Consider the following 19967-nt stretch of genomic DNA (forward strand, 5'->3'; position numbering starts at 1 on the left):
ATTCAACTCAAACTTTAATAAAGATTCACAATGCTTTTATAATCTTCGTGGTGCACAGCTAATAATAGTCGACAAAACCACTGTTTGCAAGAAAAACAACATTCAAAAAAAAAATTTCTTCTAATAATTAACACTTTAATGCGCGCGGTACCCGCGAAAAAACTCTGCGCATTGTGCGCGCGGCGTTTTTTTCTCACGAGCGTAAACACCAAACAATGTGTAATCTTTTCACTCTCCTGACACCAATTCTCGAGCTACGTATTTCCTTTTGGTATCAATGTGTTGGCAATAAAATTCTCTACAAGATCATATGTATAAAATGTAACCAAAGCATTAGCTATTCCATCACGAAATAAATAAAAACGTAGATCACTTGCTGTCTCGCTGTACGCCCAAACAGCAACAAAATGTTCATACTCTTTTGTTTGTTGTCAGCTCCACATTAGTCCTACAGCGTTAAATTTTATATCACTGAACTCGCAATAAAATTCTCTACACAGACATATGCATATAAATATAGAATCATGATCGCGGCCAACACAAGAGTGTGTGGAGTGGGCGATTACCCTCGTGTCACCAACTCAATAGTCTCTCCTCTAAGTTACAATACATTGCCGTTTTCTCAAATAGGCACTGTGCCTATTAGAGAAAACGGAAATTTAATGGCAAACATATTCATACAAATCCCAAGTCGATCGAGTAGTATATACCCACTATAACACGGACTGTAAATGTACGTCGTGATCCAACAAGCGCTTAAATAAACCGCCCGTACATCCAAGTGTAGATGGCAGAAAAGTGTTAAAATGCATTCTATGCTTACAGGGAAAAAACAAATCTGCAACATATTTTGGCTCTGATAGGGTGAGGAAGTCTGGCATGATATTGATGCTGGCATGATATTTCCCCTGGAGCGGTCTGCTACAGCAAAGCTGTATGGCAGGAATTGCCACAGATATTACCTAATTATTTCAATGCCTCTTGATTGTATTTCAATCAATTGCTACTAGGTACAATATATATTATATTAAAACACACACACACTGGGGCCTCGACTTACGATGCTAATCCGTTCCCAGAGACGGATCGCAAGTCGAAATATCGGAAGTCGAAGCGATTTTTCCCATAAGAAATAAAGGGAATTGAATTAATCCGTTCCCCACCCTCCAAAATATTAACATACAAATACATTTTATACTGAATACAATGTTTTTTTCAAACTACAATACAATACCAAGTTTCTCTTACTTTTATGGAGGGCTCTTGATGGCGTATGGAAGATGGTGATGAGGGGGGAAGAGTAGTTGTTACTGTTTAGAAGGGGAGTCCCCTTCCATTATCACATCAGGCAGTGATGTTTTCTCTGGGGTACTCTCTCTCCTACGTTTTGCCTGAATACCACTAGGACCTGGTTGTGGTTCAGTGCTTGTTTGTCTCACTACAAATTTGTCAAGAGATATTTGTTTTTCTCTTCGTTTTAACATTTGTCTGTAATGATGTATCACAGTGTCATTGAATAGGTTAAGGCAACGACCTACTGCAGCTTGATTTGGGCGCGTCGTTTCAGCAAAGGTTTGCAATTCTTCCCATGTTGCACACATTTTCTTAATTGTTGAGGAAGACACATTCTGTACTCTTGTTTCTGCTCTATGGTCATCCTTACAAGGGTTTTCATATGTTGAGCCTTACCACTGACTTTCCTGGGACTCATGGCGTGATATATAATAATTACTTTAATGTTCGAAATGCAAAAAATCACCACAAAAGCGGAATTTCTTATAGGCGCGATCGTCACTAAGCGGGCAGCTGTAGTAAACAGAGGTAGGTTGGCCGCGTGACCGGGAACCACGCTCTTGGTCGACCCGAACGTGTACCAACAAATATCGGAAGTCGACAACACCCTCGGATGTCAAGTCGCATTTTTCGATGAAATTTACATCGTAACTCGAAATTATCGTAAGTAGGGGCAATCGTATGTCGAGGTGCCACTGTATATATATATACAGTATATATTTGCACACTGGTAGGGTTAATTATGGCCATATTTCTCGTCTCTCATGTCTTAGCATTATCCTACATTTATATTAACCCAGTGACTAGTTACCTTCTAAACCACTAAATCAAACTACTCATTTACACATACAGTATAAGCATTTATTATCAATAATAAGCACTTGCCTGCATTTCACTTTTGAAAGCTTTCTCTGTATACAAGCGGAAACATTTGCCAGGTCTGGTTCTCCCAGCACGTCCTGCACGTTGCTGTGCCGATGCTTTACTGATAGGGGACACCAATAATGACTCTACACGGATGCGAGGGTTATATACCTGGAAAAAATTAAACATTAATATCTGGCTAGGGTGAACAATACAGTATACACAAACTACAAAATTATATACAAAAAAATTATGTGTAAAAAAAAAAGCAATATAAATTACCTTCTGCTTGGCAAATCCGGGATCAATTACAAACACAACTCCGTCAATAGTCAACGAAGTCTCGGCTATGTTTGTTGAAACCACTACTTTACGACCAATTGCCCCATTTTGTTTATTTGGAGGTGGTGGTTCAAATATGCGCTGTTGAAGATTAGGAGGAAGTGTCGAGTATAAGGGAATACACTTAAGATCCCCGACATCTGGACCAAGTGCATCCACCTCTCGCTTAATACGCTTGCATGCCTCTTCTATCTCCTCTTGACCAGTGAGAAATAGCAAGACATCACCTGGTATTTCTTCACATATGTGGATCTGTGGATGAGGTTTGTAAACTAAATACATCATAATTGTAAATGTCAAAAATTTGATAAAAAGAGCAAGCAGCAATTAATTTAGATGCTACCCACCTATGAGCAAAAGTTCTTCATATAATTATTAATTTTACTGCAAAATGTTTGGAAAAGTAGAAATAAACTGAATATCTACTTTTGTGACCCATTCTGTGAACTGAGCAAATTAACCGTAAGGTGGGTGTGTGTGGCGGCCCAGCCCCATCTCTCAATGCCAGCAACACACACAGCCCAAGGCACAATGTTGAACTTGCATGTCTGGACAGTCATATGTATGAATGTATGCATCAATGAATATATATGTACCATTTAATGTATCAATGAATTATGAATGTATTCACCTAATTATGCTTGTGGGGGTTGAGCTTAGGGTATTTTGCTCTCTCATCTCTACTGACAGTCAAGTGATGTACAGGTTCCTGAGCTTATTGGGCTCTTATCATAACTAAGATCTGCAAGTACAGTCTGCCTCCACCACATCACTTTCTAATGCCTTCCATTTATTGATAAATAATGGCTTATTTAGGTACTCTGTTTCCACCTGTGTTCCTTAGTATGAGTACCGCCTGTGTTAACTAATGTCTTTATCTACCCTTTCAATGTCTTTTGTTCTGCTGGCATTCAGAGTGAACATTTTGTCTATTTCCACTCAGTCAATCCCTTTAAGTATTTTATATGTTCCTATCATATCTCCCTGATCCCTCCTTTTTTCTAGCATCATCAGGTTCAGTTCAGTTCCAGAACGTCATAATCCACCCTCAACTCTGGAAGAGCCTTGTCGCAAACTTTTGAAGTTTTTCCAGTTTCCTTATGTGTTTCTTCAGGTAGGGGCTCCATGATGGAGCTGTAACAGTGTAAGTGTTTTACACTGTTCCATGTTAAAGTGGAAGTGTAAAATACTCTGCCACCTCCCCCCCAACCCCCAACCCCTCACTCCCACCCCGGATGGGGGATCTGTGTTGAGGTCCACTCCTTTTGCAAGACTGCCTAAATCCACAAGACCATGCCCCACTGTGGGGAAGGCTGTACTACTGCCTCTTGACCATATAAGGACTGAAACATGCTAAACTGACTTACAGGACCATGCTCTCAAGCCAGTACAAGAGGCTGTTGCTAAGAGTACTGCTGACAACAGGTTCAAGCCAGCATCTAGCTCACTCTTCCTCACCTCACTCTCTACTAAACACGTACACATGCACACATACAACTCACAATTATAACATGGAACAGTGATCATGTTTATATTATCATGTTATGATAATATAAACAGAGCAGCATACTTTGGTCTCAAGTGAGGCAGTGAGACCAGTCTAGCACTCTAAATGCCTCCTTACTTAGGTTTCAGAATGATGTTCTAACCTTTGCTAGCGTAGAGTACACTTCTGTCGCTATCCGATTTGTGTGTGTCTCAGGAGTTAAGAGTTGATGTTACGTTCACCCCCAGGTTTCTTTCCGGAATATTCACAGGTATGTAGTTTCCCTTCATTGTGTACTGTCCCTTTGGTCTCTTGTCATCTAGTCTCATTTCCATAACTTTACACTTGCTCATGTTAACCCCCTTAGCTATTTGTTTAACAATCTCAGCAACTTGTTCAAGTCTTCTTCGAGGATCCTGCAATCCTCACCTGTCACAATTTGTCTCATAAATTTCGCGTCATCCGTAAACATCGACATATAGAACTCAACTCGTGTAGACATGTCATTTCCATATATTAGAAAGAAAACTGATCCCAGCACCAATCTTCGAGGTACTCCACCCATTACTGTTCACCAGTCCAACTTCTCGCTCCTTACTATTACTGTCTGGCTCCTGCCTATTATGTAATTCCTTAACCATGCTAGGGGCCCCTCCACTTACTCCTGCCTGCCTCTCAAGTTTGAACAGCAGTCTCCTGTGCAGTACTGTATCAAAGACTTTTGATATACATTGTGCTTTTTCGTGCATGTGTGTCTTTGCTATTTGTGCCTGAAGAATCGAACTATTACAATTGGCGATTCACAATTTTTGTGTGCTACGTAAGAACTTCAGCTAACATGGATAGCAGTGAAACTCGCATAAGATCCAAATTAGTGGGCAATCTCTGAATTTTGTAACACGCTAAAAATTCTCACCTGTATAACAGTTCTAATGGCAGCTTCTAGGTAATCCCTCTCAGGCTCTGGAGTATAGAATATTTCAACAGGATGAGTACGGCCAGGAACATTCAACAAGGGAGCTTTGTCAAAGTAGTGTTGAAATTTTCCAGCATCCAAGGTGGCTGACATGACAACAAGTTTGAGGTCATTTCTTTGTTTCAAGACCTCTTTTAAGACACCCATTAAGATGTCCGTGGCAAGTGTCCGTTCGTGAGCCTCATCAAGCAAAATTACCTGTAAAAATAAAATTAACCACTGTAATAAGCGGAAATGAACTAAATCACAGTGCAACACCAAACCATGACAGGATAAAGGAAACACGATGCACCGAACTTCCATATAACGCTCAACATCGAAATATTATTTGAAACTATTTCCATTAGTGATCCCAGAAAGAAAGTTATCTCAGGGCTGGCATACCTCAGCGTATGACAGTGGTGTATTGAAAACAGGAAGTTCAGGAAATAAAATAAGTACAGGTTGGCATAATATCCACATCATTTTTGTAATAAGCAGTCTGGTCTAATGTATACCAGATTTTTGTAATAAACACTGGTTTACTTAATAAACCAGTGTCTATTGTAGTAAAAATATTGTAATAAGCCAAAAACAATAACTTTTGCAATAAACACTAGGAGAGGAAGTAGAGCCCCAACGACCATGCAGAAACCAGAGAAGCAGCACTGAGGCAGCCTGAGAACAAGCCAAGTATATCCACTTCTCGAGTTACTTGCACAATAATAGTCCCCTATTAATTGGGGTGATCACACTTGTTTGTTCAACTAACACCACGTTCATTGCTGTGCGCCCCCTACTCGCTACTCTGTGGAGTCCTCTTTTGCTATTATTCCTGCAACCTCTACCATACTGATTTATCTTGCCATACCCAAGCTATTTTTTCACACACCAATAACACACTTCTCGTGTGCAAATTAAAGCGAACATTTAAGTATTTACTATGAATAAACTCTAGAATACATTTATTGTCTATGATATAACGGGTACAATTGCAAGCTTCATGTTAATCCCAACTTTTTGGGTGTTTGACAGTATGAAAGTTGCAATACAAAACTTTATTTTCTCTAATTTAGGTATTTAATTTTGTTTTCATTACCCTGTCTACCACTGTCAAAGTGAGGAAGCATCATCCCAGCAGGAGAGCAAGGTGGTGACAAACATAAATTAACAACATTGTATAGTGAAAGAAGGCAATAGAAAATTAAAAACTAAAAATATACCTCCAATGTTCATTATATCCAGCAGCACAACTTCCAACATAAATATCACCTGAAGTCAACTCACCTGATAGTTTTCAAGCATGGGATCACTCATAGCTTCACGCAATAACATACCATCAGTCATGTACTTGAGGACAGTTTTGGAAGAAGAACAATCTTCAAAACGGATGGAATAACCAACTTCCTGTCCCAGAGCAACATCCATTTCCTGCAAACATACATACACCATTAATGTATCCCAGACAGTAAATTCATAAAAAATAGTACTACTATAAATTGGGTAATTTAAATTAATACTTGCATAGTACTCGAGCACTGTAAAAATTGATGAATAACTAGTCAGTAAAATAACATTCACTCCCTTGGTATTGACACCAGAGTACCGAAACAAATATGGAGGAAAAAAAAAGGTGGCTGGAAATTACATAAATTATGATTAGCAGAGACAATTTGAAAATGTCACTGATAACATCCAAATAGCACTTAAGGTTAATACATAGCCATATCAGAAAGTCAACTGTAAGGAACAGACACTATAATAAACATTCACCCACACACACCAATATATCTTCACCCATTAGTCTCTTACACTTTATCGCTGTCTGAATGTTTTTAATATTAAATGTGAAATGGAAAGGATCATGAACATAAAAATCAAATGCATTCCACTACATTAGAAAAAAAACATTTTGCAAACTAAACAAAATATGCACAAGTAGTCTTAAAGTTTTACATTTACAGTACTACCACTGTCATTCACTACAAAATAACCTCTCACATTTTCCAAAATCTATCCACTAAAAGAACTACAATCGAGACAAAAAAAATGAACACCTCATTAACTCACCTCTGCAACTCGTTGGGCAACGGACATGGCAGCTACTCTTCTTGGCTGTGTACATGCCACTGCTTTTTTGCCTCTAGCACGTGCAAATTCAACACACCACTGTGGCATTTGTGTAGTTTTACCAGAACCTGTTTCACCGACTAACACTATAGTTTGGTGGCGATCCAACAATTCAAAGAATTTGTTCCGATACTCCCACACAGGAAGGCCAATTCTTTTCCTGCAATATATACATTACAGTAAATAGAAATTTCATATACCATACTTTAAGTACCTATTCACCTACTAGAGTAGGTAAACAATATATACGTGCACCTAGATAGTCAGCAGGTATTCCCGGCTTTTCACCTATAACTTTAATCATAATTTAAATGAGCAACAAAAATCTTCCAGCATACATTTCACAAACTTCCAAGCATGTACAGGGTAAATTTCAGTACTCTACAGTGCACATGGCCCTTAATTTTGAGCAGGGACTAAGTTTCTGTAATGTAGCACAAATCATAACTTCAAACTTAAAAGTACAGTACTGTATATGGGAAAAATAAGGTTGGGGTTGGAATACTTGCTGGCAAACCCCCAGTCCCCCACCCCCCTCTCTCACTTACACCATTCCCCCTCACCTCTCCCTCCTCCCTCTTTTCATATAGGAATTACAATACTAATGACACTTCTCATTACTAGAGAATTTTCAAGAATGATGTCTACCGTCAAGATTACAATGTGGAAGAAATTGTTTATAAAAAAAAAAAGTGTTTAATGTAATGAAACGCCATTTTCTGGGTGAGCCCCAGAGACTCCCTGGATCTATAGGACTGATGTACGCTATATTAGTCTGGGGCTTCAGTCAATGGAGTCCTGCCTACCAGGAACCAGGAGCCAGATTCACGAAGCAGTTACACACAAGCACTTACGAACCTGTACATCTTTTCTCAATCTTTGGCGGCTTTGTTTACAATAATTAAACAGTTAATGAGCTCTGAAGCACCAGGAGGCTGTTTATAACATTAACAGTTTATTGGGAAGTTTTCATGCTTGTAAACTGTTTAATAAATGTAAACGAAGTCATCAAAGATTGAGGAAAGACGTACACGTTCGTAAGTCCTTGCATAACCACTTTGTGAATCTGGCCCCAGAGCCGGAACCTGCCCCTTCCCCCTCAGGAAAGCACAGGGAGCAATGGCTTAAGGAACCATCTTGCATTTGGGGGTATTCCTTGTCTGCCATCAACCGGGGTTAGGCACCCAGAAAGGTAGGCATCTCAAAAACCCCCATATGGCAGAAATTGAAAAGATTCAAGACCGAACAGAGAAATAGAACTTCCGAAAAGGAAACGGAAACCAGCAAAGAAGCAATTGTCATTTACTGCTACTACGCAGCCCTTCCCTCCCCGAGAGGGGAAGGGGGAACCCCGGACCCACATGCCGGCCCCTCACACCTCAGTTTGGAGGCTGACCATCAAAAAACAAAACCACCGACCGAAGGGAGGGAGGGTGCCCAGGACAAGTTGCCAGACACCTCAGTCAAAGTAGCATAATTACGAATGTCATGGGCACGAGGGTAAACCTCAGGCTGGCAAGACTTAATATAATAATCCTGCAGACGACCTTAGAGTCTCAAGCCCTGGAACAGGGAAAGAAATTGAATCAGCCCAAAGGACGTCCCTGGCCCCAGAGGCCGAGGCGCATAGGTAACAGCACAGAGCCGCAACTGGACACGACACATGATGCACTCCCGGCCTGACCAACCAAGCATAAAACCAGCGTTGAATGTAATGAAACGCCATTTTCTAGGCGAGACCCGGAGGCTTCCCGGAGCTACCAGGCTGATATGTCTATTATTAGACTTTGGCATCAGTGTGAATGGAGTTCTAGGTCTACTGGGGACCACAAGACAGAACCTGGCACCCCTCAGAGGAACGAGGAGTAAAGGCTCATAGAAGTGCACATGTGTTTGGAGCATTCTATATCTGCCATCGACCGGACTGGGCACCCAGAAAGGTAAGTACAGTACCTTAAAACAAATCCCTATTCTGGTTAAAGCCACTACTGAAAGCTAACAAGTGGACAGAACGTCATGGGCACGAGGATAGACTGTAGGCTGGCTGGACCAAATAACCCTGCGGATGACCTGGATGACCTGGATGACCTGAGAGACCTGAACCCTAGAACAGGGAAGAAGGGAAACTGGATCAACCCAAAGTGCATCCCCGTTCACAGAGGCCGTGGCGTGTAACTGACGGAGGAGAGCCACAACCGGACACAACACATGATGTTTGGTTGGTCAGCCCAGGGGTGCATCAACAACCCAAGGCCCCTCCGGAATGCAGCGGTCTCTTTCTTCGCCAGAAAAGGAGACGGCTGCAACCGAACAAACCTATCACCTTGACCAAAAGAGCAGAAAACCCTGTGCTGGAGGAGAGCATGAATCTCCCCGACCCGACCCCCAGAGGCCAATGCCAACAAGAAAACGGTTTTGGAAAAACAATCCTGAACCGAAGAGGCCACCACAAACCAAGAAGAGATATAGGAGAGAACCCGATCCAAAGACCAGGATGGCTCAAGTGGCACATGAGCAGGCCAGAGGTGAAAAAACGCATGAGACAGCTTGCGAAACGGAGCAGAAGTACTGTAATATCAATACCGAATGCAAGTTGCAGCGGCTCCGCCAATGCTGCACGATACGAGGCGACAGTATTCTGCACAAGATGACGGTTCTGAAACAACCATGACAGAAAGGACAAAACAACCTTAACCGAAAGCATAGTACAACGACGAAAAGACAAAATAGAAACAGAAGGACCGCCAGGAAACTTCATACTGCTGCCGGACAAAGCCCGCAGGTGGGACATCATCAAAGAAGCACACTGATCACCATACAGATGGTGATAGACTCGAGTCAAAAAGACCAAACGCGAAGACTCGAAGAGAAGATCAAACAAGTCTCGTACTGGACCAGACCGATCTGCTAAAAGAGGCAGAGCCACGGGAAAACCTCTGGGTTCAGACACCGAGCATGCAGCGCCTGAAACCAAGGCTGGGCCAGCCACCATGGGGCCAAGAGGACAACTCTCCCCCGGTAAGTTTTCAAGTGAGCTAGAACCTGGAGCAATAGCGGAACCGGGAGAAAGAGATACAAGAACCCCCACCTCGACTAGTCCTGCCGGAAGGCATTGATCCCAACAGCCTCACAGTTGGGGAAGGTTGCCACATACACCGGAAGATGCCTTGACCATGCCTTGACCATGCCGATGCGAAGAGGTCCACCTCCGGGCACCCGAACGATGGGACTTCCTCCAGTTCACCAGGAACCCGAACCCGGCAAGCTGGGAAAAAACAAAATCCCTGGCAAGCAGACATGTGAATCGACTGGGAGCCCATGCCAGGCAGTCATCGAGGTAGGCCAACACCTGAACACCTAAAAGAGGCAGACAGGCCACTACGACCCGGGTAAGGTGTGTGAATACGCGAGGAGCCAGGTTCAACCTGAATGGGACACAACGAAAGCGGTAACCGAGACGCCCCACTACAAAACCAAGCCAGTCGCTGAACCCCGGATGAATTGGGATGTGCCATTACGCGTCCTTGAGGTCCAGGGACACCATCCAAGCAGTCGGCTCCAACAGAAGCCAGACCTGGGACAGTAGTCATCCGAAAAGAGGGGCAAGAAACCAAAGGGTTCAGACGGGACAAGTCCAGAATGAACTGCAAGTCTGTAGTCCTGTTTCGGGACTGGAAACAAGCGAGAAACCCACCTGAGAGATGTTGTCGTTTCGACCACACCCAAGCGCACCCACTCCGAGATGACCTGACAGAGCGCAGGAGAAGAGGCCTGCCTCGTTAGCCCCGAACCCCCCGAAGAAAGAGGTGCCAACCAATACCACCGCAGGCTGTCGGAAACGACCCAAAAAGCCCACAAATTGTGAGACCAGGCATGAGCGAATAGAGCAAGCCTCCCTCCCCCTCCCCATCACCCCTTCAATAGGGGGAGAACCGCGAAAGGGCCAACGCCCCTTACGAGAACCCGACCAGTGCACAGAGCGATCACCAAGCCGACCAGACGCAGACGGTTCCGTAGGCGGCACCGGCTCCAAAACCAGCACCTGTGGCCTACCCAGACGAGCGAAACCCCGAGCCCTGGCACGAACCTTCCGGGAGGAATCGAGGGATTCCGACATCGGATGACAACTAACCATGGCCTCCTGCAGAAACTGCCCAACCACAGACTCTGCAAACAGCAAAGGACAAAAAGGCGAAGAAACTGTGAGCCAGGGCCCAAGCAGATTCCAAAGAGGAAGTGAGCTCAATCTGCTGACAGTGAAATGTGTGAAAGGAAAATCTGAAACCAGCGATGCAGATATTAAAAGCAATTAAGGCGAGCAGGGGATGGTCTCGCCTCCAACCCCCCCTCTTCCTGACCCTCCCCATACACCAACACCCCTCCTCCCTCCCTCCCTCTCTCCTCACCCTCCCCATACACCAACACTGCTCCTCCCTCCCTCCTCACCATCTCCCATACACCAACAAGTCCTCAATAAAATGCAGTTAAATATTCACTTATTTTATTTATGGTTTATATTTATACTCGATTGTTTTGTGTATGAAAAATATGAGTAGTATTCTGCGTAAAATGAATTTTTAAGTTAATATTTTTGGGTGTGTGGAACGGATTAATTAAATTTACATGCTTCTTATGGGAAAATGTTTCAGTTTACGAATTTTTCCGTTTACGAACCGTCTCTGGGAACGGATTAAATTCGAAAACCACTGTATATCAGTCCTATAGCTCCAGGAAGCCGAAGGGGCACTTCCCGCAGAAAAGTTCTTATATCTGAGGAATGAGGCGAGTATAGTTTTGGCATTTTTTACTATTTTAGACAAAATGCCAGGGGCAGTTGTGATAATTTTCAAGGGAATCAGATTTTAATGAGTTTGGTCAAGTATCTTACAGGTAGTGAACTATACTGTTAGCCAGAATATGGCTGACCTCCATTAACTACATATATTTTGTTTAACAACATCGTTTGTAAAATGATTTTGTTATACAAGATCAGGCTAATGGCTACAAAATTAGGCTAAAAAATACACCAAGATATATTTCAGCACTTACTATACTAGTACTAGAAGGAGTACTTGGTGGTGCCCAGGATAGTCTCTCTTCTCCCACCCCCCATTTCACCCTTCTTTCCCCCACTCTGCACATCTCCCCTCCCCATTCCTCCCCTCTTTCCCCACTTTTCTACCCCTCATACCCTCTCCCCATCTTCCCTCCTATTCCTCTCTACCTCCTACCCAACCCTCTTTTTCCCCCTTCTCCATCTGGCCTCCAACCTCAAAAAGACAGATTTCCATTTGAGATAGATAGATATAGATATACTGTATATTATATATATATATATATATATATATATATATATATATATATATATATATATATAAATAAAATTATACACACACACAAGGGGTACCCAGCCAGACCCAGACCCCTTCCCCCTTGCTGGGAAGCTGACTTGACTTGCTGACCCTTATTTCCACCCCTTCATCTGCCTGCCTGCCATTTCGTCCCTCCCCTTGTCCTCTGCAAAATCCCACTCTCCAAATGATGGTCAACAACGACCATTTTAATGGAAAAAATGTGTAACTTTTTATTGCTAGTCTTGACAATTAAAATCCATTATCAAAATAAAAGCCTCTTACCTGTATAACTCATAGTATCTTGGAGTGTATGGCAGGTTTGTGAAGGGATTAAGAGACATTGCAACAGCTCCTCTTTGGACACTGGCTGGGAGATTTACCCCTGGTTTTATTGGTTCACAAGCTCTCGCTGAAGTGGCATTGAAGTTTGTGCCACTGCTGTACCCACTCTCTCGGTCACTCTCTCGCTCATAGTCAGGAGCATATCTGAAATAATATTACTCATTAAAAACATGAATAAAGGTTAAAACACTGGCAATGAATAATATAAAAGAATTAAATTTTAATAACCAAGTAAATTGGGAGATACACCCTAGAATGTGTTAGGTTAGTTGTGAAGGTGCAAGCACATATGCATGCATGCACGCACGCACACGCATTACACTTGGGTAATTACACACACACACACACACACACACATAAAAGGTATGCTACTAGACTAGTCCCAGAACTAAGAGGCATGAGTTATGAGGAAAGGCTGCGGGAAATGCACCTCACGACACTGGAAGACAGAAGAGTAAGGGGGGACATGATCACAACCTACAAAATCCTCAGGGGAATCGACCGGGTAAACAAGGACGAACTTTTCAACACTGGTGGGACGCGAACAAGGGGACACAGGTGGAAGCTGAGTACCCAAATGAGCCACAGAGACGTTAGAAAGAACTTTTTCAGTGTCAGAGTAGTTAGCAAATGGAATGCATTAGGAAGTGATGTGGTGGAGGCTGACTCCATTCACAGTTTCAAATGTAGATATGATAGAGCCCAATAGGCTCAGGAATCTGTACACCAGTTGATTGACGGTTGAGAGGCGGGACCAAAGAGCCAGAGCTCAACCCCCGCAAGCACAATTAGGTGAGTACACACACACACACACACACACACACACACACACACACACACACACACACACACACACACACTGCCTTTACATCCATACTTTCATACATTAAGTGCTGTAATCCAATATTCAAAACCCAATTAAGACAATGGGATATAGTGGCTGAGAAGCGGATAACAGAGATGCTTAAGGATACCAAGTGACATACATTAATCAAGACATGTCTAAGGATGAGAGGTGGAAAAAAAAAAGGCCTAGTGGGCAAGACAAAATGAAAATTCTGAACATGTAATGTAATCACTGGGTACTTCCAGGTATGGTATAACAAATACTAATTACAACAGAAGAGCAAAATGCTGCTCTAGCCTCTTAACCACTGTGATGCGCGGCAATCATTGTGAAATTCACCCTGTGCCCAGAAAATCAAGTGTTAGCAAAAAAAAATATATATATAAAATGATAAATTCCCTTTCCTGAACATGTACATGTAAAAACAATATCAAATTTCACTTACTTTGGCTGTGGGAACATGGACAAAGTCGTGCGTGACATCATCACTGGCTTGGCTAATGCGCAGGCCATTCAAGCCTAGCGAGTTGCCACAAATATACAGTACAGTAATTACAATTATATTTCTATCTATTTTCAATGCTTTATAATTAGTTTTTTTATCACATATGATGCACATTTGTGTCCTTTACAATATGTATACAGTAGAATGTTTATAATGTTCCATGGAACTGTGGTACATGTGTCAGTAATGTATCCACAATGTTAATGTATCACAATACTGGTATTACTTTTTCAAAATACTGTACTGTACACTAAAATTGCAATACAGTATGTACAGTTTCACACATTATTTACACAATAACACACTGTATTATACACTCAGTACTTCAGAAATGAGTGATAATCAAAGAAGCATTCCATGTTACACAGCACAACTTCACTCTCAATGTACCAGGTACAAACAGATTTTTGCTTCCTGTTTCTTCGTTCTGTGTGCTTTTGCAAATAACGAAATCACATAAACCCTTGATTTTAGTACCTGTAGGTGGTACTGTATGTAAACAAGCTTGTGAAATGTAAGGTAGTCTTGAAAAGATTATTGGAAAAGATCAATTTGTAAGGTAGTCTAGAAAAGATTGCTTTGTTAGGAAGGATTGAAAAGATTCAAGTATTCTGGAAGAGTTTCAGATATTCTGGAAGATTCAGCTATTCTTGAAAAGATTGCTTTGTAAGGCTATCTTGAGATTACCCATTACTTTGAGTTGATTTCGGGGCTTAGTGTCCCCGCGGCCCAGTCCTCGACCAGGCCTCGTTTTTGTAACACCCCCCCCCCCAAGAAAGCAGCCTGGAGCAGCTGTCTAACTCCCTATTTATGTTACCTATTTACTGCTAGGTAACACAGGCATCAGGGTGAAAGAAACTCTGCCTATTTATTTCCACCTCCACCGGAACCCAAAACCTCAGGACTATGAATCCGAAGCGCTGTCCACTCAGCTGTCAGACCCATTTATATAGGATTAAAAGAATCCAGATATTCTTGGAAAGATCTAGGAAAAGCTCAATGACAAAATTCTGTCCTTATTCATATCATTCATATCTTCACCTGTACATGGGAATGAGGGTGAAACACCAAAATCAGAATCATCACATTGTGGTTTGCTACAAAATTATCACAGTCCTCCCTCACAAATTCACCTACACTCCTTGAATTGCCACCACCATCACTGACAATAAACACCACCATGGAAGCTGCTATCACACTGTTCATCTATGCTACTTGTATCAGATGCATCATCACTGAACCCAGAAAACAATTCATATTTATATCATCTATAAAAAGTGGAGGTAACACAGATGAGCATGGATGGCATTCAGCTACTACTGGAATACGCTCGCTGTATCATCCTCATCGATGCTGTATCACTTGTATCAGATCCTTATGTTAGGTCCTTATTGTGCCTAGCTTCATCAATATCATGACCCTTATATTCTTCAAACAACAGAGAGCGATCTTTCAACACAGTGGCCGACAGGTGTTTGGGAGCCATAGGCACATGCGCCACCCATGGTTGCTCACTCGGAACTGAGCCAGCCAGCAGCCCTAGGGCACTCTGGGAATATTTTCCAAGATGGCTGCCTCTCACTTGAGGTCCCAAGAGTTTATTTCGTACCCAACCAACAGCTTGTAGATTTTGAATGGTATGAAATCTTAAATTTGTGTTTTCTCAGCCAGTACAGGTTCGGGCTAACGAGTTTTCTCGGCCAGCACAGTACAGTGGTTAAACCTTTCATTATGACTCAACAACGACCCTTACTCCTCAAACCCAGACCGTGTTGACCCCATCACATCTACTATTACAAGATTTCTCTCTTGTTTCTACTTCATTCCAAGGAGTACAGTACAATTTGAGTGCTTTCAGACGGTCACATTTATGGTTCGATTGATTTTATGTGGGCAGTAAAAGTTTTTTTTATTATTATTAGCCCTGCTATCTAACTTTAACCTGCCTTAAAGGGGACGCAAGGACCAAGCAATATTCCATTAGATATCATAAGTGCTCTGAGGAGTACCATCACGGGTGAGGCATTCCTTGTTTTAAATGCTGTACTGTATTCTCATTATTAACTATAATTTAATTATAACTATAAAAAAAATGCCAGTGGTATTTTGCACTCCTTAATAAAATAATGAATGCCAGGACTGGTGGTGAGTGCATAAGCATACTGTCTGTTCCCCTTTCAAAGGCTGTGGGGTTTGTTGTAATAATAATGTTAGCAGTCTCCGTGGTGTAGTGGTAAGACACTCGCCTGGCGTTCCGCGAGCGCTATGTCATGGGTTCGTATCCTGGCCGGGGAGGATTTACTGGGCGCAATTCCTTAACTGTAGCCTCTGTTTAACGCAACAGTAAAATGTGTACTTGGATGAAAAAACGATTCTTCGCGGCAGGGGATCGTATTCCAGGGGCTTGCCCGAAACGCTACGCATACTAGTGGCTGTACAAGAGTGTAACAACTCTTGTATATATCTCAAAAACAAAAAAAAAAAAAAAAAAAAAAAAAAAAAAAAAAAAAAAAATATATATATATAGGAAACCTAGCCGAGGAGTGGGCCGCGGGGGTGTTGGTCCCCGAAATCATTGCAAGATAAATCATCGCAAAGTAAACTGCCACACTGCAATCTGTTGAAAAGTTTGAAATGCACCTCCCTACTTTACCCATTATAACCTAATCTTTAAGTTTATGGGTTATAACTCCATGGTCACATTTATTTAATGCTTTTGCAAAATCTATGTACTGTACTGTATTTGATATCTACATTTTTGTTTCTTCTAATGCCTTTTGTCATTGATCAAGTACTGTACTGTGGTTGAGAAAGACAAGATCTTCCAACTGTAAAGATGTTTTCTTAACACCATCAAGAAAACCTTTATGATGGAGGGGTCAATGCAACCAATCTGAAGTTGAAAAAATCCTGTGTGTTCAGAAGCACACATGATATCTGTGTGAATTTGTAGTTGTTTGCTAATGCTTCACTACCTTCCTTGTGTAGTGAAACAATATCTGCAGTTTTTAGTATCTGTAGGATGTCACCAGTCTCCAGGCATTTTACTCATGTTGTACAGAGTGCCTGTGCCAATGGTATTTTGCACTCCTTTATAAAACAATGAATTCCAGGAATGTGGCACTGGAGATAAGTGCACAAGCATACTGTCTGTTCCCTTTAAAAGTCTGTGGGATTTGTTTTAATAACCAACACATGCCTTTTAGTGTGAGCCGAGTTTATGAAAAGTTATCACACTGCAGTATTTTCATTGTCTACTGCTGGTATTTGAAGGCTCAGTGCAGTACATAATTTCAACATACCTGTAACTACGAACCAAAAGATTTTTATGATTATTTAGCTAGTGAATCTACTTTCCAAAAGTCTCTTTTCATAAAAATTTTTTAATGTTAAACACAAACACACAAAATTTTAACCACGTCACATTCCAAAGTCACAGGTCACCGGACCAGGCTACAGGAATTCATTACTAACCACTTCTTATAGGCTGTTGCAGTGGTTTCTGATGTTACTTATGTATTCAAAGTAAAAACCTTAAATTTAAACATTGTATGGTACAGATTGCAAATACTTCCCTGTATATCAGGTACCTGTTTAGTGCTAGGTAAATAGACACAACAGGAGTAAGGAAAATGTCCAATCAATGTGAACAGTTCACAGACTCCACTACAAGTCACTATTAAACATTTTTGTGTGCCTTGGATGTCATTTATTTCATTTGAGAATTAGCTGAATGATTAAACAAATATCGTACTTCATATTGTTAGCATTGTTGTACATCTATTACACAATATACTTGACACATTCATAATGTACATCATCGGTTAAGGCTTTGAAATTCCTCAGCGACCATCTTGTATCCGAAGTGAGCCGTCTCCCACGAATCCCTGCCGCAACCCCCCCCCCCTTTTCAAAATTTCTTGTATCATGACTGCAGTGGGTTTCAAGTTATTTAATAAAACATATCATTTACCAACAAATTGTGTGTTGAATCAACACCTACCTTACCTGGATTATAACTGGAATGGGTTCTAAAGTTCTATTCCCCAAGCCTACTGTGATAACTTGGTTGGCTGTTGCTTGAAGCGGCCAGAAGACCCAAATATTGCCTATAACTTAAGTTTGTCTGGCACAATAAACGCAGGAACGTCTATTTTTTTTTCTTGAATACATCCACTTTTGTTCCGGCAATATTTCTTATGTTTGGTGGTGGGGGGGGGGGGGAGTGAAGTCATAAACCTCTGATATTAGTATATCATAGTATTCTCTGTGCCTATGGAGCCTCTACTCTTCACTGGGTCTATTCTGCATTTTCCACAGTCATTCACTCCATATGTTGAAATTTTACTGTGCAAATTGGGGATCTGGCCTTGCAGCATTGTCCCATGTACAGTGTACTGTACATATTTTATGTGATACTACTCTCATCTCCTTGTTAGAGAATAGATTTTGAGAGCTTTGAGACAATCCCAGTAATTTAGATACAGTACTTTATAGAAGCAGCATTGTGGTGCAATCTCTGGAAATACTTGAAGGTTCTCATAAACTAACCAATCATTTTTCTGGCTAATGTTATACTAGTATTTGCCTTTGTTATGCTCACTAAACGTTGGGTAATCTGACATTACATATTCCCAGATCTTTTAAATGCCGTTTTCCTTCTATGAGATCCAATTGTCTTTTAACCTGTATTTCGTTTTGTTCTTATTTTTCCCATACCTATCTGGAATTTATCACTTTAAACATCCTGTTATTTTTTGTTGCCCAATCGAAAACCTTATTAATATCAGATTGTAATTTTTCAGTGTCTTCTATAAAAGTAATTTTCATACCGATTTTGTATCATCTGCATAACATGACGAAGCTGTGACTTGTAATTCTGTCTATGCAGTACCTGATATGAGTGACACAAACCAGTAGTATAAGGCGTGTCCTAAGGTACAAAGCTTTTACCTAGGGAATATCCATCACCATATTTTACCTAATTAAGCCCAACCCAATCTAGCCAAGCCTAACCTACCAAACCTAGCCTAAATTAATCCAGCCGGTTACTAGACATTCACTAATGAATTTTAAAACCTGATGATAAAGTTTCAAGTCAGAAAATGAGCTTTGGCAAAGTGCCTGCATGCTAACTGACTATACCCCTACCAGCCTAACACTCCTTCATAACTTAGCATAACCAAATTCTGCCTAATGCAACCCAAGCTAACCCCACCTAGTATAACCTAATCCAGCATAACATAATGGAATACAAGGTTTTAACTGGAAACCTAGCGGTGAGCAAACCTTCAGTTGTCTTCATAATATCATACCCCTAAGCTTTATCGAGGCTCTCCCGTGAATGATGACACACAACAGAACAACTAGTTTAGATTGGAAAAGGCTCTTGGTGAATACTTCTGTAATAGCTACAGTTATGGGACAAATTGCCGGGTAATTTATCTGGCATGGATCCACTAAATTATTTTTAGCAGAGGTTAAAAATATACTTTAGTGAATGTTGTTGGGTGCAAATAGGAGCTGCTAAGATATGAACCAATAGGCCTTCTGCTGTTACTGTTCTTTTTATTTTAGTGAAATGGGGACACCCTACTTAGCCCACGATACGGGTATTCTCTGCGTGGAGGGTACTCTAAGTTGCACCAACTATACCAGGATGTTTAGTCACACCTTAACAACTCTTGCAAGAATGTAAGAACCTTGTCAAATACTTAACATTAAAACGAGTGGCAGATATAGACAAAACCTCACCATCACGGCAACTGGAGATGTCTCCTCCCCACCCCCCGGGAACTTGTAAGAACAGTCGCTACATCAACTCCTCCAGCACATCACTCATTAACACC

At 41.5% G+C, this 19967-nt stretch overlaps 1 protein-coding gene across 2 annotated transcripts in view; it reads right to left on the reverse strand.

Annotated features, from left to right (window-relative positions):
* Positions 1–19967, reverse strand: part of Dhx15 (DEAH-box helicase 15) — a 45540-nt gene that overhangs the window by 25285 nt on the left and 288 nt on the right. For both annotated transcript variants that reach the window (XM_045725775.2, XM_045725785.2), the window contains exons 2-7: positions 12707–12910; positions 7011–7230; positions 6228–6371; positions 4902–5159; positions 2440–2751; positions 2179–2328 (exon numbers count right to left, since the gene is read on the reverse strand). In XM_045725775.2, coding sequence (XP_045581731.1) covers positions 2179–2328; positions 2440–2751; positions 4902–5159; positions 6228–6371; positions 7011–7230; positions 12707–12910 — 1288 coding nt within the window. The remainder of the gene's footprint in view (positions 1–2178; positions 2329–2439; positions 2752–4901; positions 5160–6227; positions 6372–7010; positions 7231–12706; positions 12911–19967) is intronic.

Source organism: Procambarus clarkii, chromosome 10, assembly GCF_040958095.1.
Source record: "Procambarus clarkii isolate CNS0578487 chromosome 10, FALCON_Pclarkii_2.0, whole genome shotgun sequence".
Lineage (NCBI taxonomy): Eukaryota > Metazoa > Arthropoda > Malacostraca > Decapoda > Cambaridae > Procambarus > Procambarus clarkii.